At 45.9% G+C, this 27,424-nt stretch overlaps 2 protein-coding genes across 20 annotated transcripts in view; one reads left to right on the top strand and one right to left on the bottom strand.

The window, feature by feature from the left end:
- MACO1 (macoilin 1) overlaps positions 1-6,366 on the bottom strand; it is a 60,574-nt gene extending 54,208 nt beyond the window's left edge. Inside the window, exon 1 of the mRNA XM_083455235.1 lies at positions 5,930-6,366. Coding sequence (XP_083311361.1) covers positions 5,930-6,009 — 80 coding nt within the window. The 5' untranslated portion in view covers positions 6,010-6,366. The remainder of the gene's footprint in view (positions 1-5,929) is intronic.
- Positions 5,238-27,283, top strand: RHCE (Rh blood group CcEe antigens). Of its 19 annotated transcripts, none has more exons than XM_083455617.1 (13): positions 6,944-7,104; positions 7,451-7,570; positions 10,896-10,962; positions 11,493-11,683; positions 11,940-12,126; positions 14,474-14,624; positions 15,898-16,045; positions 22,158-22,324; positions 23,101-23,238; positions 24,252-24,382; positions 25,268-25,347; positions 26,378-26,451; positions 26,622-27,283. In XM_083455617.1, exons 4-13 carry the CDS (start codon positions 11,542-11,544, stop codon positions 26,646-26,648), a joined length of 1,245 nt encoding a protein of 414 aa, XP_083311743.1. In that variant the 5' UTR covers positions 6,944-7,104; positions 7,451-7,570; positions 10,896-10,962; positions 11,493-11,541; the 3' UTR covers positions 26,649-27,283. The 19 variants fall into 19 exon arrangements, with proteins under 19 accessions (XP_083311736.1, XP_083311732.1, XP_083311746.1 ...); XM_083455616.1 differs by having other exon boundaries at positions 6,944-7,169; XM_083455604.1 differs by lacking the exon at positions 6,944-7,104 and adding an exon at positions 7,155-7,296 and having other exon boundaries at positions 11,655-11,683.
- Positions 27,284-27,424: the final 141 nt, after the last annotated feature.

Genomic DNA, 27,424 nt, shown 5'->3' with positions numbered 1-27,424 from the left:
CAAACATGTGGGCACTTTGTGGGACTTTGTGTGTGTTTTTGTGTGTGTGTAAACAACACCTAGAAAATGTTTGACATTTTATAAATGAATAAAGTCCTCTGATGAACCTAAATAGTTCCTTGGATCCCAGATTTTAAATGAATATGCACCAGCTCAGTATAGATATCTAAACTTTTCAAATTAATGGATACCAACACAATACTAAATAATAATAATAATAATAATAATAATAATAATAATAATAAAATCCAGCTCTACAACTGGCTGTGGTAGAAATAATATTATTTTTAGTAATGATACTTAGCAGTTATGTAATGTTTTTAAAGCATTCAAAGTCCTCCACATACATTTACACATGAAGCTTTACAACAGCTCTTTAAAGCATGTCAGTATATCCCCTACTGCAGCTTGCCTACAGCCACCCTTTCAGTTTATATCTGAAGTAACATTTGAACTGGGAACTTTGGTAAGATATACAGGTGGTTAGAGAATTGGTTATGGCCAGCAAGATCAAAGTTCAAAACTCAACTTTACCATAAAGCTCACTGTGTAACCTTGGAGCAGTCACTCTCGCCCAGCCTAATCTACTTCACAGCACTGCTTTGAGGATAAGATGAATTACCCAGTCTCTGTACATCCCCTTGAGTTCAATGAATCACAGAATCATAGAATTGTAGAGTTGGAAGGGACCCCAAGGTCCAGCAGCAGGAGCACAACAGAAGCATCCTCTGGATAGAAAGCTCAATCCTGCTAAATTTTAGGTGTTCTAGAAACACCACCAATCGTTCAAACCCCCCCCCCCCAAAAAAATCAAGCAAGAGCTTTTGTTAAAAGTAAAACAAAAAAACAAAAAAACGCCATTCCTAGAAATGAAAAAGTCAACTAGCAACAAGCATTCAAATTTACAGGGATGTGGACATTAATAATTCTAATAATTGGAAAAGGGTAATTATTTTTTGAAATCCTTACAGAATCTTATGTTTCTCTTTCACAACCTGAAATACTGTAAGTGAATATATGTCCTAATTTGTAGTTACTAATAAGCAACCACTTCTCACTATCCCTTAGCATTAGCTGCTTTATACCAAACCTCAAACAGGCAGAGATATTATGCATCCACCTCAGCTGGAAGCCAGTGCAATCTACTCTGGAAATATGACGACAGAGAAAGCTGATAGCTTATTCAACATGCTACTGTTTATCACAAACATCAATGTGAACAGGCAAGTCTGACAATGTAATACAGACCTGCAACACTTTCCTCAAGTGACCTACTAATCAACAGCATTTTGTCTTCCTGACACACTTTATCAGATCCTCTTTGGGCCTGGGAGTCTTTTCCTTTCACCCTCAGGCAACTGTGCTGTGTTCATCCACCCCCAACATCTCTGCAGGAATATTCAAAATAAAGCCAACAAACCTATTTTGCTATTGGCACGGAAAAATAAAACACAAGGAATATATTCTGCTGCATTAGGATTTAAGAAATGCAGGAAAAAGACTAAAGTCACAAATTAATCTGCTTAATAAATTAACCAAATGTCTGTAGCACATGCTGACCAGCTTACACATGTTCATCAGGCAAGTTGACTGTATTAGCCTCATATTTGCAGAAAGGGCATAACTGCTAAATTAAAATAAACTGCTGTGACCTTGCAAAGCAGGATCCACAAAGCTGAAGCCACACCACCACACACTGAGAGCAGGGGCCATGTTTCTATGGCTTACACAACCCTCTGTAGTACATATGTGATTAGCACTGGCTTTTGCTGTGTTATTCCCTAGCATGTGCAAAGGACAAAGTCTCCTTGGTCTTTTCCTTCCATTATTTTTAAAACATGTAACCATCTTCCACTGCCATCCCCTCCATGTTCTGAGACTCCAACTTCCATCAGTTGAAGATAGCAAAACAATGTTTTGTAGCCCAACACTTCTGGAGGGCATAAAGTTGAGGAAAGCTGATCTACATAAGCTTGAGCTCAAATGGGACAGCTTGTAATACTCATAGCTAACAAAGAGAATTTACACTTCAGTGGCTAGTTCTACACACAGGTAAATTAACATTAAATTGTTGGGAGGCCCAAACCCCACCTCTGATAAAATCCTGCTGCTTGCTGTACAGTAAGAAAAGTAACAGAGAAGCACTGTTCTGGTGTTTGTGTGTAAAGTTGTATACACATGTATTAAAGTAATTAATGTTCTTAAGCAATCACTTATGCTATCTTTTTATAACAAAATTGTGACTTCAATTGGGCAAAGACTTTGAGGAAAACCAATTTTTCATGGTTTAGTCTTGTCCCAATTTACGGTATTCTTTAAGATGGCCATTTATAGACGTAGCCAGGATTTTTGTATGGGGGGGTAGGCCTTTTGTTAGGGGGGCAGAACCTTAGTTTGTTATGTATTTTAACTTATTTTCATTGATTTGGGGGAACAGCTAAGCCCATGTGGTTAAGTCAGTGGCTACCGTGAAGGCAGAAGTCATAAACTGCATAACATTGGGTATTAAGCTGAAGTTTTGCTTGGTCTCTTTTCCAAGTCTCAAAAAAAAAAAATAGTTTCTTAGGCTTTGTCAATGATAACTGCAATTTTGTCTGCCAAAATTTCACATCTATTAGGCCCCTTGTAATTGTACAAACTGACAGCATAACAGCACTTCTGCAAGTTGTGCATAATTTTAACACCTGATGAACCAGAAACTGTGAGTCCTTGCTGTAAGAAGTAAATAGAGCAAGGTAAATAGAGATGGCTCTAGCCAACAGTCATTTCTCTAACTTAATAAAGAAGCTCCCCAAGACCTATTTAATGGCAGTTGGGAAATAGCCATGGAAAATCCTGAGACCCACTCACCAGAGAATATGAACAATGTCTTCATCATTGCCTTTCACTCTGACACAGCTTTAAAAATAAGTCACCATACAAAAACGGAAGACGACACAAAAAGAAAGTGAAATAACACAACTTGGGAAGGAGGTGTGAATCAGAGCATCTCCTGAATAGATATGAGTATTCGCAAAGCAGGCAAGAACATATCAGGCAAACTTTTCATTCATGAAGCGATATAATATAGCAAAGCGTGACGGGACTGAAAGAAACATTAAGATGAGCACAGAAAAGGTTAAATGAAAAAGGGATAGTGGCCTAAGAAGAGACATCACAAGGAGAAGAAGTCAGTCATTTGAAAGACTGTTTGGAAGTCCTAAGGGGCAGGAAGGGGCTTCAGTGTTAAAAAACATGTTTTGACCACATACTTGTGGGAGTATTCAGCATATATTCAATAAGAGGGCACAGTGGGAAGGTAGTTAGGGACATGGGAAGGAATTGTGGCAGTAAAAACAAATGCAAGGGAGAATCTGAGAGCCTATCTGGTGTGGGGTAAAAGAGGACTGCCAGTTTCTGGAGGGCCTTCCTCATTGCTGTGAAAGGTGTGTTAGAGGAAGATCTGTGTGTGGGGGGGGGTGTCCTTTGGAGCACACGGGGAATCTGTGGCCCTCCAGATATTGTTGGACTACAACTCATGTCATCCCTGACCACTGGACACACTGGCTTGGTCTGGGTAGGGGAAGCATAATGAATGGGGAAGTTGTAGGTCTGTCATGGCACAGAAGGTGGAGAACTCTTAAGGGTAGGACTATCATGTGCAAGTGCATAGCCAGTGGAATGGGGACTTCAGCAGAATTTGCGAGGGCAGGCTTTGAGAGTCAGGCCTGTCACTGTAAAGTGCTCAAATGAGTATGGGGTAAGTGGGATCTCTGTCAGTGCAGAGGGCAAGGACACAGTGGGTGGATGACTCTTAACAGCAAGAATTGTCAGTATGTGTCTGGGATACAGTGCATTGTGTAAGTGGATCCTAGGGAAAGGTATATCAATGTGTGGAGGGTAGACTCTTAAGAGGAGGGCTGTCAATGCAGGGCAGGGTTGAGTACTGTGGTAGGAAGTTTGATTGGATGGGACAAGCAGGAATAGAAATATGACAATCACTGAAGAGGATGACAAATGAACTGCAGTCTGACAAATATATCAACAGAAATACAAAGGAGGCAATAATAGTGGAAGCCTAAAGGACCTTTGAGTTAGAGGCAGTGGTAGTTGAAGGGTGAGTGGAAGGCCACACAACTGAAGTGGGGTGGGGCTTCAGAATACAGTACCAATCTAGAGTAGCATGGGTGGCGAAACTGAGAGCAAACAGGACTACCACGCTATGGAAAGTGTGACTTCAAAGTAAAATATAAACAAGGAAACTCTTAAGGGCAAGAATAGTCAGGGTTGTGGGTGCCCAACTGATGGGTGTGATTGCATTCTAGGGAAAGGTATTCATCTATGTGGAGAAAAACAGTGAATGGAGGCCACTAAGTGTAGGGTAGTCAATGTAACTGAAACCACAACTGTGGTGAGGACATCAAATGACGGTGTGGGAGCAAAATGACTGGAAGAGCACTAGCACTGTAGGGAAGGCTGTATGGAACGGGTTAAGAGAAAGGCATTAGAGGGGGGACGATCTGTCTGGTACTGTATCTAGAAACACTTAAATTGCAAGAGTTGTGGGGCGCGGAAGAAATGGCAGCTAAAGAGGAGGTGTGGTTTCAGGGAAGAGGGGTGGGGGGATATTTCAATAGAATGCAGAGCATCATTCACTTAAGCCTCTTAAAAAGAGAAAGGGTATGTGTGTTGTTAGGAAGATCATAGAGGAAAGCTTCCCACAGTTGAGAGAAGGGGAACCAAGTTCTAAAGACAACTAGCTTGGGGGAGGTGGAAATTGAGCCAGAAGTGAAGCTTCTGAGGCCACAAAGCATTTGTGTGTGTGTCACTAAATAGTTTGTCCCGTCTTTGTTGCAGCATTTAAAATACAATAATTATCAGCAATGATTTGAAGACATTCTAACAGATGCATGGGAAGATAAAGTGTAAGAACAAGTAGCCTGTTTGTGTGTTTGCACACACATTGGAGTGGGGGCTAGGCTGTGGCTTCACAAGAGAGTAATGGGATGGGAAATCTGTCAACAGAGATTGCCCCTGCGAAAGCCTCACAGCAAAAGTTGTCAGTGTAGATGTGAGTATAGACAAAGTGTGGGGAACTTTTGGCCCAGCAAGCTTGGCCGATGGTCAGGGATGATGCAAGTTGTAGGGCTCACCACATCTGTTATAGAGGGAAAGGGAGGTTTCTAGAGGGAGGGTTCCCAATGTGAGGCATTGGGGGGGGGGGGAGAGTAGGCTCCTAAGCACCAGTCTTCTACTTGTGGGTCACATCCCACTATTGTGCTGCAGCCTGACTTAAGAGCAGCAGGGCCATCATACAGAGGCAGTAAAATGAAAGAAGGCGCCCCCAATGCATGTCTGCAGGATGGGTGCCAACCCCAAGTCTGAGCGGACTCTGTGGGGGGGGGGGGCAGAAACGTGGGAGAGAGACGTTGCTTCAGAGGAAGGCTGAGGAGGGATCCGAGGTAACTATTAAGCGAGAGAGAGAGAAGGCAAGGCCCACTCAGGGCTACCCCAAAGCGTTTTGAGGGGAGGAGAGAGAAGTGTCGGGCGTCGTGGGAGGGGGCTACTTTTGCTTCTTCTGAAGACAATGGCCCAGAGCGCCAAAGAAGCGGGGCCCTGAGGGGAGCCCGAGGGCGGACAAAGGGCGGGAAGTGGCTGCATGAGGGGAGAAGCCGCTGGGGTGTGTGGAGGAGATAATGAAGGGGGGGCGTGAGAAAGTGGTGCGCGTGTGCGTTTCTGTGGGGATGAGGGGAGTCCCGCCAAGCTCGCCTGTCTCCTCCGTGTAGGAGGAAGAGGAGGAGAAAGCCCCGTCGGGGGCTGAGGCGGCGAAGGCGCCCCCTTCCCTGCTTCACCTCAAAGCCAAGAGAAGGAAGGAGGGAAGGAGGGACCGGCGAGGCTCCCTCGATGCCACTGACAGGCCGGGGCGGGGCGAGGCAGGTGCGGGCCATACCTGCCGTAGATGCCCTCAGTGATGCGGTTCCGCTTCAGCGGCCGCCGGAGTTTGCTGCAGTCGGCGCTCCGGCGCTTCATCCTCCTGTCCGGCCCGGCGAGACCCAACCCGGCCTGGCCCGGCGGTGGTGGTGGCGCCTGCTGCTGCTGCCGCTGCCCCCCGTCGCCGCCGCCGCCGCCTCCTTCTCCGCTCCTGCCCCGCCCGGGTCACAGCGACAACATCCAAGCCTGTCCGAGGGACCCGCCGGAGGGAGTCTCAGCGGGTCTCCGGGTTTTTTTTTCTTTTTGGCTCGCCTTTCCCCCCCGTCCCCGTTTTCTTTCTCCCTCCTTTTTTTTTCTCCCCCCGCCCGACTAGGAAACAAAGAAATAAAAAATAATTTCAGATCTGTCCCTCCCCGCCGCCGCGTCCCCGCGCGCAGGCTCCGCACCCTGCCCCGCCTCCTTTCAGGCACAAGCCAATCGGCGGGAGGCATAACATGAGGTCGACGGACGAGCGAATCAATCAACATGGGGCTAGAGAGTAGAGAGGCGGGCGGCAGGACCAATGAGGAGATCGACGCTTTTGGTCCCGCCCTTTTCTAGGATGACGAGTCCCGCCCAGCAGGGAGAACGGCGTCCAGAGCAGCCCGTGAAAGTAAGGATTTGTTAAATTGATGGCGAGTCTACCCAATCGTTGAATAGTTGGTACCAAAGTAGGAGGAGTAGCCTAGCTATCCCCCAATGAAAGAAAGGAGCTTTTTTGTATCCCGCCTTTAGCTTTGACATTTAGGTACGGGCCCCTATGGTTTGATTGGCGGGGCTACTGGCCAATAAAACCCCGACTAAAAGGCTCGCGTAATCCAAGGACCAAAGGTAAAAAGAGGCAAAGAATGGTGATCCCGCTGCATTCTAACACAGCTCGCTCACAGTCCCGCCCTCCAGCTTGACTGACAGACTATGTATCAAATAAACTTCTGACTTGAATAAATGGTGTTAAGGAGGACCAATAGAGAATGCGAGAGGTGAGACTTGGGTGTAACGGCTAAGTAAAGTGACACGGGAAACTGAGTCTTGGCCAATCAAAGAAGACCTTTCTTCCCTGATAGGCATTTGTTAAGGTAGCAGCAGTAGCTGCTGCTCTCTGCCAAGGGAGGAGCTGGGTGTATTCCTAGTTACCAGCCAGGTTTTGTTATGTGGGTAAATATTTTGCCAGTTGAGAAAATGCTGTTATGCCCCAGGCCCTGAGCGTTTTTTGCTTTGAAGTAAGTCCCATGCAGTTTGCCTCGCGTGTGAAAGCGATTATAAAGCATCGCAGCTTGACAGCCCGATCCTATTCTGTGCATGTCTACTCAGGGGCAAGGCTGCATGCCTATTCATGCTTTTCTGGAGGTAAGTAAGTCCCATTAAATACAGCAGTGCTCGCCTCTGAGTAGACATGCCTAGGACGTGGCAGCGTCAGAAGAGAAGAACTGCATCATGGGAAGGCACCTTGTTTAATCTTTTTAATGAGTTTTTATGTTCCTCTTTCCTCCTGCAAATGGAGCTGCCCTAAGTGGCCAACAACAATCGTTAGAGCAGCAATAAGTCAACAGTAAAACCAAGAAGTTCATAGCCGGCTGAGCTCCAGACTAAGGCTGCAACCCTGAACACATTTACAAAGAAAGTAAGTCCCATTGAAGAAGAAGAAGAAGAAGAAGAGTTTGGATTTGATATCCCGCCTTTCACTCCCTTTAAGGAGTCTCAAAGCGGCTAACATTCTCCTTTCCCTTCCTCCCCCACAACAAACACTCTGTGAGGTGAGTGGGGCTGAGAGACTGTGACTGGCCCAAGGTCACCCAGCAGCTGCAAGTGGAGGAGTGGAGACGCGAACCCGGTTACCCAGATTACGTGACTACCGCTCTTAACCACTACACCACACTGGCTCTCTATTGAATTCAATGGAGCTTATTCCCAGGTGAATGGGGCTAGGATTGCATCCTGTAAGAATGTTATAAACACTTGGGGAGAATAACACAGTTTGATTTCCCTGTGGAAGGGGCTGCCACTTGCCGATTATGGCAGCCTCAATACAGAAAAGGCCTTCCAATGATACAGCAGCTTTAAGGGAATTCAGCAGGTCTGAATCTAGCCAGGCCTAGATAAGAGGCTTCCTTGGGTTCCATGACTGAAGAAGAGTGAGATATAGAAAAGTAATCAATAAGTAACCCATGTATGGACAAAATAGAAACAAGCTAATTATCATGAAATGAAAATATTTATTTAGTGGCCGGTGAGACTCACAGTGTCTGTAGGTGGCTTACAGTCAATAACACAAATGGAAATATTTCTGCTTTGAACAAGGATACTGTTATGAGTTTGCAGAGGGTAGGCTGTATGCTTGAGCCCCCTTCCAAGTCTTAGATCCAGCATGAATGCAATTCCTGGAATAGCCAGGCTAGCTCCCTGGTGAGGTAATGGCCATCTTAAGTATGAGCCATTAAGGTAACAAAGGAAGTGGCTCTGTGTCAGATAATGAATGTACCTCAAAACTCTGGTTGTTAGAAATGCAACGGCAGAGTTGTGGTAGGTAATGTAGAAGCCCGCAGGCTGTGCAGCTAGGAGACAGGGCTATGCCAGATTTCTGCTGGAATCCAAGGCCGTGGCTATAGGAGAAGCAAGACCTGCTGTGAACCCCTCCATTGTAGGCTCAGGTGGTATATATGTCTAGATAAACAACACATCACAAAGACACCACAGTCTCTGCTGTCCCTCATTCAAAAGGAAGCACGAACCCTGGACAGGCGCCTGGAACCGCTGGAATCTTGCACCACTCGGGAGATTGGGATGGTGTGCAACAATACTTTTCCTCCATTGGGGATGGGAGAATTTTGGTTTTTCTGTTTCTCATTTTTCCAAACTCAAGTTCAGTTCTCCACGGCCTCTGCCCGGTATACCTGAAGGAGCGTCCCCATCCCCATTGTTCAGCCCGGACACTGAGGTCCTTCTGGCAGTTTCCTCACTGTGAAAGTGAGGTTACAGGGAACCTGGTCAGAGAGCCTTCTTGGTAGTGTCGCCCGCCTTGTGGAATGCCCTCCCATCAGATGTCAAGGAAATAAACAACTATCTGACTTTTAGAAGACATCTGAAGGTAGCCCTGTTTAGGGAAGCTTTTAATGTTAGATGTTTTATTGTGTTTTTAATATTCTGTTGGAAGCCGCCCAGAGTGGCTGGGGAAACCCAGCCAGGTGGGCGGGGTATAAATATATTATTATTATTATTATTATTATTATTATTATTATTTATTTCCACATCAATTTGCAATTTTTTGTAAAATCCTTGTGAAAACTCAGCATCTTAGCGTGAATTTCTAATATGCATATTTTTGTATGCAATTTTGCCTTAAAGGTAAAGGTACCCCTGCCCGTACGGGCCAGTCGTGTCCGACTCTAGGGTTGCGTGCTCATCTTGCCCTAGAGGCCGGGAGCCGGCGCCATCCGAAGACACTTCTGGGTCACGTGGCCAGCGTGATGAAGCTGCAGCTGGCGAGCCAGCACCAGCGCAGCACACAGAAACGCCGTTTATCTTCCCACTATAAAGCGGTACCTATTTATCTACTTGCACTTAAGAGTGCTTTCGAACTGCTAGGTGGGCAGGAGCTGGGACTGAACGACGGGAGCTCACCCCGCCGCGGGGATTTGAACCACCGACCATACGATCGGCAAGTCCTAGGCACTGAGGTTTTACCCACAGCGCCACCCGCGTCCCTACTTTTGCCTTACGTACACATTTTTGAAAGCAATTCTCCATCATATGCTGCAATTGTGTATGTTATTTTCACTAACATGCATATTAATACACATTTTACCCTAGTACCTTTTTGGTGCACTTTACTTGGCTGGATAGCAGCATTGCAAAATTATGAGAAGTGCACATTTCGAAGGGTGACTGTGAACTGAATCAAAATTTCTCCCCCGATCCCTAATTGAAATAAATAAATTAGTGAATGAAAGTGGTCCATACCAAGGCCTGTGGCAGCACGCAGCATCCTCAGAAAGCAGAGCCCACTGATAGTGCCAGTCCCCACCCATCCAGCTGGTTTCTTGGCCCAGGCTTATGGCAGCAGCAGATGGGAAGCTGCCCATTTCAATTTTCCCATGATTGCCCCAGAGAACATCTCACTGGATTGTGCCCCTGTTACTTCACCTTTCTATTATATTCACTTCGTTCTCAATAGAGACAATGGTTTCTAGTCTCACTACAGGTATTAATTTGTTTAGGAATGCTAAGATGATTCTACTGACATCAATCACTGCTGTTATCAATGGTCAGGGTGCTCATCTTGCATGTGCCTACAATCTTAATTGAATTGTCACTTCACTCAGCAATACTCAGATGATTGTGCTGTCAACAGTTGCAGCTGTTATGAAAGCTTATTTTGTGCACATGAAAGGTCCAGTTCAATTACCACATATTGTGGGTAGTATCTAACGCCCCCATTCCATTAGCACAAGTATTTGTGCAATGGAATTCTTTTCTGTCTGCGTTCGCTCAGCAGCTTCCCCAAATCTGCTTCAAAGGGTTGGGGAAACACCCAGAGCAGGTTTTAGGGGCTCATGGGGGGGGGGGAGTTCTGCTACACAAGCAGAAATCCTTGCACTAACCTTTTTTTAAAAAATAAATAAATTATATATTACCCTTCATCAAAAGATCTCAGAGCGGTTCACAAATGACTGACAATGCAATTTTGATGCAAGCTTGTGCTTTTGGACTCCCATCAGATGTCAAAGACATAAACAATTATACGACTTTCTGAAGGCAGCCCTGCATTGGGAAGTTTTTAATGTCTGATGTTTTGTTATTTTTTTTTATATTCTGTTGGAAGCTGCCCAAAGGGCAACCCAGTCAGATGGGCAGAGTAATAAATTGTTGTTGATGTTATTATTATTACAGTATTATTATTCCATTATAATTTAACACCAGCTTTACACACACACCTTTTCTCTTTACAGTGGTACCTTGGTTTAAGAACAGCTTAGTTTCGGAACAACTTGGATTAAGAACGCTGGAAACCGAGAAGTAGGTGTTTTGGTTTGTGAACTTTGCCTTGGAAGCAGAACATGTTCCACTTCCTGTTGAGTGTGTTCCATTTGTAAATTGAGTCCCCCCGCTGCTATGGGAAAGCATGCCTTGGTTTAAGACTGCTTTGGTTTAAGAACGGACTTCCAGAATGGATTAAGTTCATAAACCAAGGTACCACTGTACTGGAAAACTGAACATCACACTCCATGCATCTGGGCAATGAAAGTTTTTCCCATATCAAATAGTTATTCGGGATGTATCCAGTGCTAGCCCTGCTCAGACTCACTGAAATTAATGAACCTAAGTTAGTCGTTAATTCCTCTGGAATAATTCTGACCACTCAAAAGAGCCCTCATTCTAGCACAGCCTTATCCCACAACCTCAGATCACAAGGCAACTCCACAGGAGTCAAAATACCCAGCAACAGAAGACTGGCCTTCTCTCCTGGGCGGCATTAGATAAGGACTTAATGCCTTCTGGCTATCACATTCAGACTTTCTCAGCTACTTTCTCTCTTTTAACTCAAGGAATTAACACCCGCTTCCCTTTTGAAATGCTGTAGTTCATGGACACACGATGCGTTCTCAGTATCCTCCAAGTCTCCGGATTCGCCTGCCTGGGCTCATTTTCTTTTTGGAAGCTGCTTTCATCCTTATATTTTTCTTTTTCTTTTCATATGACCATCAAAGTGTTCAAGAAGACCTTGCGCTCTACCCAGGTAAGCCTGCTTGTTAATTGAAATTAGGGTTGCAGGTGTTATTCTGTTTAATTAGTAGGTTAATTGAGCAAATACTTAAGTGGCTGGGGAGAGTCTCCAAGGGTGAGGCTCAATTTCCCCCAAATGAGAGTAAGTTGATTGCATTATTTTAAGTAGTGTTAGTATTTGATGAGTTATATCTGGAGTGTGTTTATGTCCACATGTAAAAAGTAACAAATGTAAATAACAAATGAATAATGGCCTCTCTTGCACGCAGCATTTCAAGATGTCAACATCATGGTGGTCTTGGGCTTCGCCTTCCTCCTGGCCTTCCTGAGAAGATACGGCTTCAGCAGCACTGGATTCAGCCTTTTCCTTGCAGCCCTTGGAGTGCAGTGGGCTTTGATCGTGAATGGCTTCATTTTCCATTTCTCAGATGGGCAAGTGAAGATAAATCTGCAAAGGTAGATAACACACTTTACAGGGCCCTCCCTTGACCAGTGGTTGCTATGTCTGAGGCTTTATGGATTAAGTTTAGCAGGTTTCTTTGAAACATGGGCAGCTGGAGACCAAGAAATATTGCTCTTCTTTCTCATTCCCTCTCTCGCTCCCTCCCTCCCCGCTCTCATTCACAGAGCAAACAAACTGTGCCCACTTTTAGCCCAATAATACTAGGCTTCCCATCCTCATAGCTGTTTATTATGAGGGCAACCAAAACGATCAAGGGGCTGAACTCAAAATGAATGAGCCTGTTCCCTTTCTTAATAATGTGCTTTGTCTTCATTCTTGGTGTGCTCCAAACACTGACCCACACACACCTGCATTTATTAGCTAGAGCAGCCTTTATGAGCCTCCAGATGTTTGGGACTGGGGTTGATGCGACTTGAATCCCAAAACATCTGGAAGGTGCCAGTTTGGCAAAGTCTAAGCTAGAAAATAAGTGTTTGAGTGAGTGGATGAGTGGATTAGTGAACATACTATACCTTATTGTCAGGGCATCTGCAGCTCTTTTCATCGCACCTGTAGCATAAATCTCTATTGCTGTGTTTTTTTCTTTAAATGAAATGATTCTTCAACATTCAGGCCAACGCAAGCAACGCATAAAAACCAGTTATTCAGGGGCATTGTTTGGTATTTGCAAGATTTGAAGTATAGTCTCATAGATACACATTTGTGAAAAATTTGCACATGCCAATTTACATGTAAAGATGCAAAATTTAAAATTTAAAAGTCGCAGAAGGCGAGATAATGAGTTTTCCATCCAAATCACCTCAGATACATTTGTCAGTTAGTCAACCCAGCAGATCAACCCGAATGATTCCCTCTTCGGTTCATTACCCAACAGAGTTTGCTCCAAATCAATTAAATTTTCCTTCGAGTACCCGATTCTTTATCCCCAAATCATATCCAGATAAAGTCATCTAAAATTAATTTATTCCCTCAAATTAATATCCAGCCAGTAATGCAGATCATCCTTCAATTCAATTTCCCCTGAATCCATTGCTGACTCTGATGCACTCAAACATTTAGGAAAAGATTTGGCGCCACCCCTAGTGACACCCTCGGCAGTTTCTGGATACCCAGAATTTTTTCAGGCTTGTGAAACGCCTCAGAATTGACTGTGGACCATCTGCAGCCTAAATCAATACACAGGCCCAGTGGAGGGCTAGCTAAATCCAATAGCTATGGGGTGGGGAATCTTTGGCCCTCCAGATGTTGCTCAAGTACAGCTCCCCTCATCCCTCACCATGCTTGCCAGGTCTGATGGGAATTGTAGTTCACCAACATCTGAAGGGCCAAAGTTTCCTCACCCTTGCAATAATAGACAGTAGAGGCCCTGGCCTGGGAGGCAGAATCCAGAGGTTTCTAGCTAATTAGGAAACAGGAGGAGCAAACTATCACTTGTAAAAGATTTCCCCAGCTATGGATACTACACACACACACACACACACACACACACACAGAGAGAGAGAGAGAGAGAGAGAGAGAGTTTTATGTAAGTTTTGTTTTATTTTATTGCAGATGGGTTAAACAATTAGATTGCCTGACCAGGTGTCACCTGAATAATAAAAAATATTGATTAATCGTATGAAATTTGGTGGATTAATCAACTAATTTATTAAGTTGCCATAAATGTCCATATAATTAAAGCCCTACTTCTGGAGAAAATGCAGTCTTGGCTTTGTTTTCAGATGACGTTCTTGTGTGTCATCCCAGGCGCCATGTCAGGGCTCTGACGAGTGTGTGGCAGAGGCAAGGGGACTGGAGACTGACCCAGGAGATAGGGACAGAGATTTATGGGGTTTGGTGCCACCTGTGAGGCAGGAATCAGGGCAGTGGGGAAGAGGAAGGGTTGGAGTAGGCAGAGGCGGGGGCCCAGGAGCTGTCAGAAGTGGAGGAAGAGGCTGCTCAGATGTGGGGTGTGCCAGTCAAATCCCTGCCTTCCCTGCCCCACTGTTTCCTAGAAGCAGGAGGGGCTTGAAGAGAGAACAATGACAACTTCCATGCAGGAGAACCCCGTCCCCCTTCCTCCCCCTACATGCCCCCTAAATCTGTTATGGGAGTTCATGAAATCCTCTAGAGATTTGTGGAGGTTCAGGGAGCGTGGGGAGAGGAGAGGAGAGGGGGAAATTGTGATGCACAATCGGAAATTGCTTGCGCTGATGGAACAAGTTAGTTGGCTATATCCACACTGTCTGCACATTCTGTTTGTGGATACTACCCAGTCTCCAATCTGGAGGAGGGGGCTTCTTCAGCACTCTAAAACAATGCTACGGACAATACTGCTTTCTCCTTTTTCTTTTCCCAAAGCATCTTGGCAGCCATTATGAGTATTACAGCGGTGCTGATTTCAGCTGGCGCGATCCTCGGCAAAGCCAACCTGATGCAGTTAATCTGCATGGCTATGGTGGAGGTGGCTGTTTTCGCTGGGAACAGATGGCTCATTGTGGATGTTCTGGGGGTACGTATAGAAACCTCTTTGCAACTGAGACAAGGCGTGGGATGGGTGGGTGATTCTGCGGCAGCTTCTCATTTCCAGAGGCCTTTCTCCCTCTGGAACCGTCCCTTTGTGGTATCTGAAGGTCAAGCACAGCTGCCCTGTTTTGCCATCTTCCCTAATTGGCATTAGCTGCCAAGGCAGCCTTTCTCAAGAGTGGCTCTCTGTGTCTTAAGACTTAAGGTTGCTGGCCTCTAGTAGCTTTGATTACCAACCCTTGGCACTGGATCAGACCAGAGGCCCAACTAGTCCAGCATCCTGTACCCCACCAGCAGCCAGCAAGGAGCTCCAATGGGAAGCCCTCAGCAACAAGTGGCTTGTTTCCCTGGAACTTTATCTGGCTCCGCCCCATAGGCCAACTTTGACAGGTGGGCAGGGGCAACCCACCTGTCAATTACATGATGTCATTATGGCACCACATGATTGATAGGTGGGTCGTCCTGCTCACCTGTCAAAATCCCTTGCGCAGCGTTCCCCAAGCACCAAGTATGGGGTTGGCAAGGGCTTCTTTCTCCTCTCCCCATCATGAGCAGGCCCTCTCACAGCTGAAGCCTGCCAAAAAACCAACAAACCAGGTTTGCTTGCCTTGGATGTGTGTGCCAGTTCCCAGCAGAATTGAACCCATCACCTGAAGTTATGAGTGATGTTAGCTGATTGACAGGGGTGTGGCTTTGGGGAAATGGCCTCATGGGCCAAATTGGTTCCCATGGTGGGCCAAGATTGGCCCGTGAGCTAGAGGTTCCTGACCCCTGCTCTGAACTATGGAGATTCTGTTTAGCTATTGTGCCACTGATAGATAACCCTCTTCCACAGCGTTGTCTAATCCTGTATATTAATTTCAAGCTCAGTTCCCTGAGTGGGTAGGCAAAATAGCACAGCCCAGGCTGATTTGCCGGGGTGGGGGGACCCAGAATTTGCAGAAGTCAAAATAACTTTAGAGGGGGAATACCCTGCAAAGTGAGGGTGGAGCAGCCTCAGTGGGTATGTTGGGGTGGAAAACAGAAAACCAGAGAGAGGAATAGGATATGGAAGAGGACAAAGATGGCTGGCTGGCAGGCACATGGAGCAGGAGCACGCTGCAACGTTTTTATTGCAGTTCCCACATAATATATATTAACGGAAGAGCTGTGCTGAATCAGATTAAAGTCCTGTCCATTCCAGCATCTAGTTCCCCACAGAATACATTCCACCCTGGCTCTCTGTGAAATGGTGACTGTTTTTTTTTTGTGGTCTACAGATTAAAAGCCACACCAGCTTGATGCATGTTCATTTGTTTGGGGCATTTTTTGGCTTCACTGTCTCCTGGTTCCTCAACAATTCCACGCTGCACCCAAAAGTTGAGAAAGAAAGATCAAAGCCTGCTTCTGATATGTTTGCAATGCTGGGTAAGCTGTTTTCATCAGTGTCCTAAGGCAGGGTGGGAGGTCAAACAAATCTCTTTACTGGAGCTTGAAACAAAGACGTTTTGAGAAATTTCCCCCAGTGGATGTTGATGTTGAAATGTGGCATTTGACATAGTAGGATACATTATTCAGCAGCTGACGTTTGACTTCTGAGTTTGATTTCAACAAAGATCTGACAATATTTGGTGTGTGTATAGTTCTGGTGATTCAACTTCAAGTGTTCTTAAATGAAACTCAGGCTGCATACACACTATAGATCTCAAGCGCATTCAAAGCACATCCCAACTCCCCCCCCCCCCAAAATCCTGAGAACTGTAGTTTAAGGGTGCTGCAGTTCTCAGGATTAGGGGGGCAGTGCATTAAATGTATGGCATGTACATGGCTGTGACTATTTGGAATCTGGGTTCAGGCCCAGTTCTGGAACTGTGATTGTCTTGGCAGATGACTTTTGCCATGCACTAAGCATATCTCTTGAAGGGACGCAGGTGGGGCTGTGGGTTAAACCACAGAGCCTAGGACTTGCTGATCAGAAGGTTGGCGGTTCGAATCCCCGTGACGGGGTGAGCTCCCGTCGCTCGGTCCCTGCTCCTGCCAACCTAGCAGTTCGAAAGCACGTCAAAGTGCAAGTAGATAAATAGGTACCGCTCTGGCGGGAAGCTAAACGGCATTTCCGTGTTTGCCAGGAGTGGCTTAGTCATGCTGGCCACATGACCCGGAAGCTGTACGTCGGTTCCCTCAGCCAGTAAAGCGAGATGAGCGCTGCAACCCCAGAGTCGGCCACGACTGGACCTAATGGTCAGGGGTCCCTTTCCCTTTAAGCCTATCTCTTGGTTCTGCTGGATCTCTCAACAGCTTTTGATATCATGGATATCTTTCTGGGGCATCTGCCTGGGGGTAAAGTGACCATGTGTCCTGCTTTTACAGCCATCTGTTTGAAGGAGTCCTTTGTTTGAAGGGCTGCCTAGTGCAAGTCTGGTTTAAAGAGAAAGAAACCTACAGAGGGGCCTTGAAGTTGCCCATCGGCAGCACCTGGGCAGCAAACTGAGAAGAAAAGCTTGCCACCTGGCCAGTCTTCTTCACCATTAAGAATGTCAAGAATTGTTAGGAGACCCCTATTCCCCTCATAGAACTGCAATCCCTAGAGTTTCCTGGGAAGAGGGGTTAAACCACTCTGTGAGGACAGTGGGGGTCACGTAACTCCTTGCACCCTTAACAAACTACACTTCCCAGGATTCTTTGGGGGAATCCATGGCTGTTTAAAGTGATCTGATGTTGTCTTCAACTTGAAGTGCCAGATTCAGTGTAATAATTACAAACACATTTGTATGTGCTCTTCAGGCTGAACCTTCATGGAAACAGTCTAATAGAATGACACAGAGAGACAAAAAGCCTGCAAGGAAAAGTACCCAGCCCAGAAAGACCAGAGGGTTTTTTTTAATTGGCAGAAGTGACATGCTCCACTAATTGAGCTGTAAAGTGCAGTTCCAGTCTCTCCATATTTCTCTACTGGCCAGAGAGTCATGGCTTGATTGGTGCTACAACGTTAATGGCTGGCGCGTGTGTTAGAGTGAGGTTGGGCCTCAGAGACATTTCCTTCTGCTTATACAGATAAGCATGCCTTTTTCATAACAGAACAGTGTTTGGTGTAGGGAACCGCCCATCCCACAGGCCCAGGTTGCCAAAAGTCATGTGTGTAACTTGTGATTAGGTGAAAATGTCCCTCTCCAAAAAACAATTGGAGCAGAATCATTGAGGGCCATGTTGCTGAAATATGCAGTCATCACTTGTGTTAGGCTGTTTTATGCTGTCCTGGAAAATTAATGCATATGGCAATGATGATGATGATGGCTTTTTTCTTTTTGTAAAAATGAGGTGTCAGTATTCGCATATTGATAAAAGTGCCACAAGCACAGTACTCGCTTGTGCAAAGGATCAGCATCTCTTCTTTTGCTACCCATGGCAGTTATTTTGTGCTTGCTCAGAGGGGTGGAGCTGCAGCAATAGCCTCCCAGCAACAGCATTGCAGCCTCAAGCTGAGAGGGGTAAAGTCAGGGCTGCATGGCCCACCAGTGGAGGCAATCTTGGTGCTTCCGCCACTGTGTGGCACAGCCCCAACCCCACCATAGGGGTGCAAGAAGGCATCGTCTCCCATTACACCCTGTATCCATCACATTTAGCTTTGTAGTGTTTGAATCTCCCATTGTTCCATGCACATTTTGTGACAGGGAATTTCATTAGTGTGAGCAGTTTCTGAGCTCAGGGCACAGTACTGCGCCTAAGATTTCAGATTAAAACTGCAGAGTGGAAGGAAAGGAGGACCTTTTTCTGCCTCCCCACTTCCAACTTCACTCTCTGAAGACTGGAGAAGAGACCCTCTTAAAAATATTAGGGAGGTGGGCAGAGGAAGGACTAGACCATGTGAAAAAGAACATAATATTTTTAGCTGCAGTTCATTCATTTTCAGCTTTGTATTCTTGTTATAAAAAAAGTAGACATTCCGTTGTTGCACCCATAACCTAGGATTAAGGTGTCATTTAGCTCCTAGCTTTCATATCTCAGTTTCTAACACAGCAGCTCTGTTTCTGTTCTGCTGCAGTTTACCTTCTGCCCAAAATTACATGATTTGTGTCATGTTCTGCTGTGGCGAAATTGCAAAACTTACGTAATTCATTACGTAGTTTATGTTATTCCACCCTATTCATTTCAACGCAATGGAAGCGCCATGCAAATTAGTCACATATTGTTGATGGGCTGAGAGCAAAAACAGTAGATATCAATCGTGTTTACTTGATTGATTTCCGTTCCAGACATGGGATGAATAGGCAAACATTTCCATTCCTATTTCATGTTTTAAACATCTCTATCTCTCCTGTCCCTCTCCTGGTAAACAGCAGTGACACTACTGCTGGAAAGCTATTGTGGCGACTCCACCCACCTCTGCCCAGGTGGGAATGCTGCCATGAGTCTGAAAAGGGTTCTGCATCCCTGGGTTAGAGGAGCAGCTTGGCAGAGGAAGAACACGGGAGATTCTGTTGCTAGTACTTTAAGCTGCAGCTTCTGAGCCTGACACTTGTCTTGAACTTGCTGATAGGCATGGAATTTCCTTGGTGGTCAACTCTTCACTGCGGTTATTGCAGACAGATCCCCGCCTGCCTCCCGTGGCTGCAATAAATTACAAGCAACACGCACCTGTTGTTTCCTTGCAAACATAATACCTCAGTGAGAGATCCAGTTACATATCTTCTTGGCTCAGTGTTTGTTTTGCCATGTGCAGGGTGATTGATAGGCTGAATCTTGAATACTGTATAGGTTTTTCTGTTGTTTGTTTAAGTATAGGTAGTGCCCAAAGCAGTAGTGGTAAACAAATTGTTGCAAATTGCTTGCTCCACTCCTAGAGTGTTGGGAAGGACTGCTGGACCAAAGGCAACATGGTTGTCTCTGGGGATGGTCACATGAGACCACTACCTTGTTGAAGGTACCTAGTTGGTCTAGGCATGGTCTGTGCTTGGATGGGTGACTTCTTGGGAACTTTGTTTACGCTGCCTAGGGCTCCATGAAGGAAAACAACGTGGAACATAAATGTAAAAAATAATAAATTTCAGGAAGTCTTCCTTCAGATTGTGCATTGTTTCTGAGAAAGAGCCTGCAGGAATTCTGCTGCTGTTCTTTTTTAAATTCAAATTTCCGCATACATGTGGAGAACTGAATTTAAGTTCAGAAAAACAAGAAACCGAGGGAAACTGCAACGGACAGATTCACCCATCCATTGGTGCAAGACAGGACTATGGCTGGATGTAAAGCTCAAGCTGCTCTGTAGGAGAGCAGCCCTCTGATGTTGCTTCAGCAGCCATCAAATGAAGACTGGGCTCAAAATAACCACAGCAGGTGCATCTATATTGCAGCCCTGCCCCTGCTGTAAAGCGACTTACCAGTTAAAGGGCCCTAGGCAGCTCAATCAGTCTTTTGCTCCAGCAGAGCAGGGAAGACTCTGGTCTCACAAGGGCTTTTGCGATGGAGGCTTCTGAGTCTGAGGACGGCAATGCTATATCCTCAGGCTGGGGGGACATTGGCAGCACAGGTTAATCTGGTTGAAGCTGTCCTGGCTCGCAGCCAATACATGCAAACAGATGCCCTAATGTGTAGGTATGGAAGGGATCTTTATTCAGGTACATAATGGTACAGGCTCAACAGCAAGCCCAGAGTTCAAGAGCCATGATTCAGGAGTGCAGGAATCGGGCAGCAGGGACATCTTTACCATTGGGCGTAGTGGCGCAGCGAGCCAGGGCGCCAAGCAGTAGAGGGCGCCAGGCGGAGAGTGCAGGGAAGGGAGAGTGGGGAGGTAAGCAAGGCGGAGCAGGGGCTTGGTGTCTGCGTGCCTCCAGTGCCCATCGGAGGCAGGAAGGCGCCAGATGCTTTCCCGCAGTCCTGAGCTCTCTCCACTGGTTCCGTGACACACCACCACCTCAGCTGCGTGGTGTGTGCTTGCATCCCAAGCTCTGCGCATAATAAACATGACTCTACCACCACTTCCCTGTCCACTCTACCTCGAAAGATCCCCGCACTTGAGGCTACACGCTGCAACTGCTGCCCCCAGTGCCCCTCCCTCCTTCCCTTGCTTCTCCACTGCCTTGCACGGAGCCTGCCTCCTCCCGCTGCCCCCACCACCTCTGTACTCCTTCACACGGACTGCGTTTCCTTCCCCTGCCCAATCCCCTCCCAGTCACGCTCTCTCCTCCCCAAGCAAGGACGGCGAGACTGTGGCTGAGTGTGCGCGCTTCTCTGCTGCGGTGACGCGGATGGCCCAGCTCATGTCGCCTGCCCCTGCCCGGACAAGAACCCCGCCTGCCTCCCGTGCCATCCAGCTGCCCAGCCCCACACCATGATCCTGCCATGGGAGGTGATGCCCGGCCACATGCGAGCAGCACAGGGCAGCAGCGCGAGAGTGGGAGCCTTTCCTAAAAAAGGTCAACAACTTTGGGGTCCCCCCCTTAAAAAAGGTTGACAACTCTGCCGGGGCGCCCGAGGGATCTTTGCACCACGGCGCTGGATATGCTTAAGACGGCCCTGTCGGGCAGTAAAGTCAGAACTGGATGGAAGCAATTAAGATGCCCCAAAAGTTGCCACTCCCCCACCTGCCAAGCTTTTGAAAATGAGGCGCGGTGCACTCACTGGTGGGGCTCGCTCGCTTTGCAGAAATGTTGGGATTGCCGCCGCCTGCTGCTTTGGGGTTGGTGGGTCTTCTCCCGTCCATGGAGGCAGATCCTGGTTCTAGGCAACAATACAGCATCCTCCCATTCAGGTGCCTGATCAATTGCAGCCCCCTCCTGAGCTGCCTCCCACTTCGGCTGCCCACTGTCTCCACAGAGGCGTTCTGCTCTGCTGGAAGGTCGGGGGAGGGGGGAGGGAGCCACCATTCCTTCTCTCCCTTCTAAAGTGGCTGAAGTCAAGGCACAGATAGCCCCCTCCACTAACCCCAGTTCCCATCGTTCAGGCTTCCCCTTCTCTTTTGCTTCCTCCTCTTGTATTGGGGCCTGCCAATCCAAGCCCAAGCCTTCCTGGTTCTAGATTCAGGTCCAGCTGCCCAGTCTGTGAGCATTTGGAGTTGAATGCTTAGCAGAGTCTTAACTATACACGGAATACCGGTTGGAGGAGCTCTTTGTACAATAGATACAATCTCATTGGGACTCCAGGTTTAGGAAAGTAACAAAGCTAATGTTTATTGCTGGAAATATGTGTTTGATAGGAAAGATCCTAGTTCTCCCTGGCTAATTGAGCCACGCTTGCTCTGGCATCTCAACAGGACAAATCTCAAAATAAATCTGTTCTCATATGGGGTCTTGGAGAAGAAGGGGGAAGATGAGGAGGAAGTGAGGTCTGCAATCATAAGATTACCTGCGGGAAGATCAACAGGTTAGGCACAAGCAGGACAATCTAGGAAGCCTGGAAGTTCCTCTCTCTATCTACCTTTTCTCATGCAGATACATTAGCCGATACAGTGCAAGCTGAGTTGTACCCTGTCACTTCCAACAAAAGCAAGTATTTAATGGGTTCAAGAGGGCACTAATTATTCTTTTTGTGTGTGGGTGTTCACTAGGTACTCTCTTCCTTTGGACGTTCTGGCCCAGCTTCAATTCTGTGTTGGTAGAGAATGAAGAGGAAAAAATGGTTGCCATTTACAACACCTATTTTGCAATGGCTACAAGTGCCGTGGCTGCATTTGCGTTCTCGAAGGCTACCAGTAGTGATGGGACATTCCACATGGTAAGTTAGAAGTTTCTGTTCTCTAACTTTCTAGAGCATGGGTAGGCAACCTAAGGCCCGGGGGCCGGATCTGGCCCAATCGCCTTCTAAATCTGGCCCGCGGACGGTCCGGGAATCAGCATGTTTTTACATGAGTAGAATGTGTCCTTCTATTTAAAATGCATCTCTGGGTTATTTGTGGGGCATAGGAATTTGTTCACCCCCCGCAAAAAAAATATAGTCCAGCCTCTCACAAGGTCTGAGGGACAGTGGACCAGCCCCCTGCTGAAAAAGTTTGCAGACCCCTGTTCTAGAGGGACTTTCTCCTAACTAGAGAGACAGGCGGAAGAGAGATGCTTGCACTTCCAAGCAACCTGTTTATTGAGAAATCATCCTGATTTGCTTGCATATTTGCTTTCATTGGTTATGTAATGAGCATTCCCTCTTAGTTATTTGCGTGGAGACTGGAGAATGCGTGCATCAAAGCAAGTGCCCGTCTCACACTTCCAGTGCAGGTCCCCATCACTTTTCTTATCGCAGAAAGTCTGATCTTCTGGGGAAACTTGCTTGTTGCACAAGACCTAATGGTCAGCTAGAACTGCGCAACTTGAATTTGCTGGTATATGGTGGACAGGCTGGTTCTGCAGCCTAACTGGTGCCTGGCTGCTGGTAATCCTGGTTCAAGACATGCACACGCGCACCCACACAAACATCTACACACCCACCCACGCACCAGCGTTTTTCATTTGCAGCCGACTTTTTTCATTCCTCACTTTCTTCTTGTGCTTGTTCTACAGGCCCACATCCAGAATGCCACTCTGGCTGGTGGGGTTGCTGTTGGCTTCTCAGTTTCCATCATCCGATACCCTTGGATTGCGATGACTTTAGGTGTGGCAGCTGGGGCAGGCTCTGTACTTGGCTTTGCCTTTTTACAGGTAACAGTTCCCATTTTGAACCATCCCATTTTGGATTGTGGGCAAGGAGGAGCGGGCATTTTGCTGCCTGAGGCAAAGGGCAAAATGGCGCCTCCTCCATTCCTTGTGCAAAAGCCAGTCAGGTTGGCAGTTGACTCTCATTTCAACAGTGGTGATAAGATCGAGTCTCATCTTCACCTGAGAGCAGCAGGCAGGTTTAGTGGGATGGTGCTTAAAGTTGTTTCTTGTCTTTGAAGCATCTGTTGTTGGAGGCAGCTTCCTCACATTGCCTAATGGTAGGGCCAGACCCAAGGAGGAGACCTGCACATGTCATCTTACAGAGCAGTTGAGGAATCCTTGACTCTTTTGGTTATGAAACCCTATCCATTTTATTTATTATTACATTTATACCCCACCTTTCCTCTGAGGAGGTCAAAGTGGCATAAATGGTATTCCTCCCTCTCCATTTTATACTCACATCAATACTGTGAGGTAGGATAGGCTGAGGGACTGTGGCTGGCCCAGTGAGCTTCATAGCTGACTGAGGATTTGAACCTTAGTCTTCCTGGTCCTGGTCTGACTGCAAACCACTATGCCACACAGGCTCTCTTGGGTCTTTTTCAACATATGCTAGTCTTTTCCAGTCTTGTTGCTCTAACTTACTTAATGCCAGAAACTGAACCTTCCTGATCTACTGCTAAGCACTGTCCCGCTCTCTGTGCTTCCATGGCATTGTGGCAGACAAGACAGTCCTGCTTATAGCCAGCCCACAAGCCCTTCAACAGCTACCTTCTGATTTGCAGTGTTCAAGGTTATTCACACAACTCTTTGGCTGCACACACCCCATACATTTAAACTACTCCCTGCCCAAGATTCTTGGGAACTGAAGTTTACTGAAGGTGCTGGGAATTGCAGCTCCGTGAAATTAAATTACAGTTCCTTTTGGGGGAGTTACATGATTGAAACGTGCTTTGAATTTATGGTGTTTACACAGCATTTGTGTTTTTCACATGTACCCTTCCCATCAAACTCAGAAGTGCCTGGAACCAGCACCCAGGATTCATGATACCCGTGGAGTTCTTTACACATTTGGCCTGCCCAGTTTGATTGGAGGGATCACCCGCATTATACTTATCCTAATAGACAGTGAGGAAGACCTAGAAGGGTAGGTGGAATCTCTCTCTCAAATGTTATCTCCTTTGAACTTTTCAAGAGATAGTTATTGGGCCCCACCAGGAAGTGTGTAGACAGAAAGCTGTAGACAGAAACCTTGCACCACCTTGAGGGTTTTATTTTTAAAAGTTTTAAAGGCAAGGGAGGGGGGAAAGAAAATACTATCCACTGTAGCACTGGACATCATCTAGCAAAAATTCAATTCAAACAAATCAGTGGAAAGCTCTTGGTCAGTAGTAATACACTTGGAAGTGTGTGTCCTCCAATTTCTTTGTAGTGTCCTGTGGTTTAAAGGCAATTGTGAAGGAGCTCTTTGTAAGATCAGCTGGTGTGAAAAGGGCTCTCTAAATAGAGAAAGTTTAAAAACAGCAGACAGATTGTAAGGAAGGATTAATCTTCTAAATTTTGTTCCTTCAATTTTCTCCTTGGTCCAGGTGGCAGCATTTCTGCTGCAGTTTATGAGTCCTCACAAAAAACTGCCAGCATCATATTGCACATTGCCCCTTACATATTTTTGTATGCAAATTTTGCCTAACGTAACATGTTTGCAAACCATTTTCTCTAATGTGTTGCATTTTTGTATATACATTTTTAGGCACACTTACTCCTTAGTTTTTTTAGCACGTTTGCTGGGATAGCAGCATAGCAAAATTCAGAGAAGTGCAAATGTCAAAGAATGGCTATGTTTTGATTCATGCAAATGTTTTTGGAAATGCAAATTAAATCACTTCATATTATATGAATTGTGGATCACACGGAATTCTCCCCCATCAATAACAGAGTGTAAGGCCTATGGAAAAACACCAAGACTGTAGCACTGAATAAGTGGTAAAGTATTTACTGGTTTGTGAGTGGTTTTTGTTGTTGTGATTTTCAGAATGGGTTATTTGGCTTTGATTGAACTTGGTGCATCCTGCGCGATCATTTCCCTGGGTCTGACGGCTGGACTCATTACAGGTCTGTTATCGCAAACACTCTTTGTGATTTTCTATGGAGCTAAAGCCTCTCCCTTCCTTGAATGCTACTGGTGTCTGGTTGCTCAATGGACACACATTGTACCTTTTCAATGCTGCACCAAGCAAGGGGCTAGACTGGATGATCCACTGGATATGTGGAGTAGCAGAGGAGGAAGGAAATATAAAGCAAAAACTTCAAGAATGCTTGGTAATGTCAGTAGATGTAGAAACTGACAAAGAAGGAGAATTTGCCCTGGATCAAACTGAGTGATAATATACCTCATCAAGCACCACCCACTAGTGTAGATGGGAAAATAATTTAACTGAAAGCACTCATGTGTGGATGAATGTGCGCTAAAGTACCACATGGTAAACTTGGATCTGTGTGACCTATGTGCATGTTAATGCTCTGGTGTGTACACAGCCTATGCCACACTTTAGGCTTAAGAGAGACATCACTTACCTGCCTCATTTATTTAATGAGTCTAGGGGATGCAAGCCTATAATTTTAAAGTTGTAATTCCTCCATATATGTTCATACAGGTCTATCAAGCGAAAAACTAGTGTTCCAACAGTCAAATAGCTACAGTTGGAGGATGTGCTTCAATAGTGAACTTAGGCCCGAGCTATTGGTTTAGTGGTATCATACCACTTTAAACAATAATGGCTTTCTCCAAATAATCCTCATAACTCTAGGTTCTTAAGGATGCTGAGTACAGTTAGGAGACTCTTACTCCCTTCACAGAGCTACAATTCCGAGAGTTCCATGGGAGGAGGGATTGACTGTTAAACTGCTCTGAGAGTTGCAACTCTGAGGTGAACAGGCGTCTCCAAGCAACTCTCAACACCTTTACCAAACTACAGTTCCCAGGATTCTTTGGGGGAAGCCATTACTATTTAAAGTTGTATGATACTGCTTTCTGTGTATAGTGCATATGGGGCCTTAGAGGGTAAAGTGAAAGGTATTTTGGGAAAGGTTTGTCGCTTTTCAGTACATGTTTTGCATTCCCCCCCCCCCCCCAATGTCTTAGGTTTCTTACTAACTTTTGAATTCTGGAAACCACCTCCTAGAACAAAGTATTTTGATGATCAAGCTTTTTGGAAGGTAAGTTTTTAAATTTCACACTAGCTATTAGTCACTGTACTGTTCTCTATCCACTTTCTATGCTGTTCTTTACCATGCCCCCTCTTACCCACCTTTTCTCTAAACTAAAAAGCCTTAGATGTTATAAGCTTTCCTTATAGAAAAATTCAATAATGTTTCTTTGTTTTTAGTTTCCACATTTAGCTGTTGGATATTGAATACAGGCATCAAGACTGCAGTAAACTAGTTGTGGAAGATTTTGTCGATCTGCCATTAAAGCCACCAGAAGTTGTGTAACCTTTTCATAGAAACCATTTGTTTGCAAGACTGAATGAACGACATTACTGCTTCATTAAGGAGGCTGCCAACTGCCTTCTTTTCTCTAAGGCATACTATTTACAGCTGAACCTGCAAAATGCTGAGGATTTTGCTTTGGCAGGGGGGGCGTGGAAATGTGGATTTTACCTCACTTGACCTCCCCCGCCAGCACCTTAAATGTAGTGGTTTTAACAACTTTCCACACTGAGTTGTCTGTTGTAAAATTCTTGCCACCTTGCAGAGGATTCTGGGGGCATTTTCTAGGTGGTGCACTTTCAGCTATTGCACCTTGCAAGGGAGTGATAGGTAATATGGAAAAGTTGTCCAAGTGTACAGTGTGATATATGGAGCTAAGTATTTTTATAATATGCTATGCCTCCACAGTTGTGCAATTTTATATCCCCATATGCCTACCATCTTTCTTACTGCTACCACTGCCTTTAATGTCCCAATTAACCCTGTGCATAAATGGCTTAAGTGGATTGTGACGCCAGCTGAAAAATACTAAAGGAATGAAGTCAGCATGGGAAATGAACTGCTGCTTACCATCACAAACCGAATGTTAGAACACTGCCTCTACAGCACCACAATAAAGCCAGCAGTAACAAGACAAGAGCCATCATACTTGGAAGTCACAGGCCCAGCAGAAACTTCAGAAGCATGGTAACATTTCAGT

This window comes from Podarcis tiliguerta (genome assembly GCF_965153285.1).
Source record: "Podarcis tiliguerta genome assembly, chromosome: 8".
Lineage (NCBI taxonomy): Eukaryota > Metazoa > Chordata > Lepidosauria > Squamata > Lacertidae > Podarcis > Podarcis tiliguerta.
Note: the sequence above shows the minus strand (reverse complement) of the source record. Positions and strands in the feature narration are given on the sequence as shown.

Bases quoted from the DNA above. Each gene is read 5' to 3' on its own strand.
- RHCE (XM_083455602.1), top strand. From the start codon at position 7,137: ATGCCCCAGGCCCTGAGCGTTTTTTGCTTTGAAGTAAGTCCCATGCAG. The intron at 7,297-10,895 runs GTAAGTAAGTCC...TTCTCTTTACAG, and splicing joins CTATTCATGCTTTTCTGGAG to TGGTACCTTGGTTTAAGAAC. The intron at 11,684-11,939 runs GTAAGCCTGCTT...TCTTGCACGCAG, and splicing joins AGACCTTGCGCTCTACCCAG to CATTTCAAGATGTCAACATC.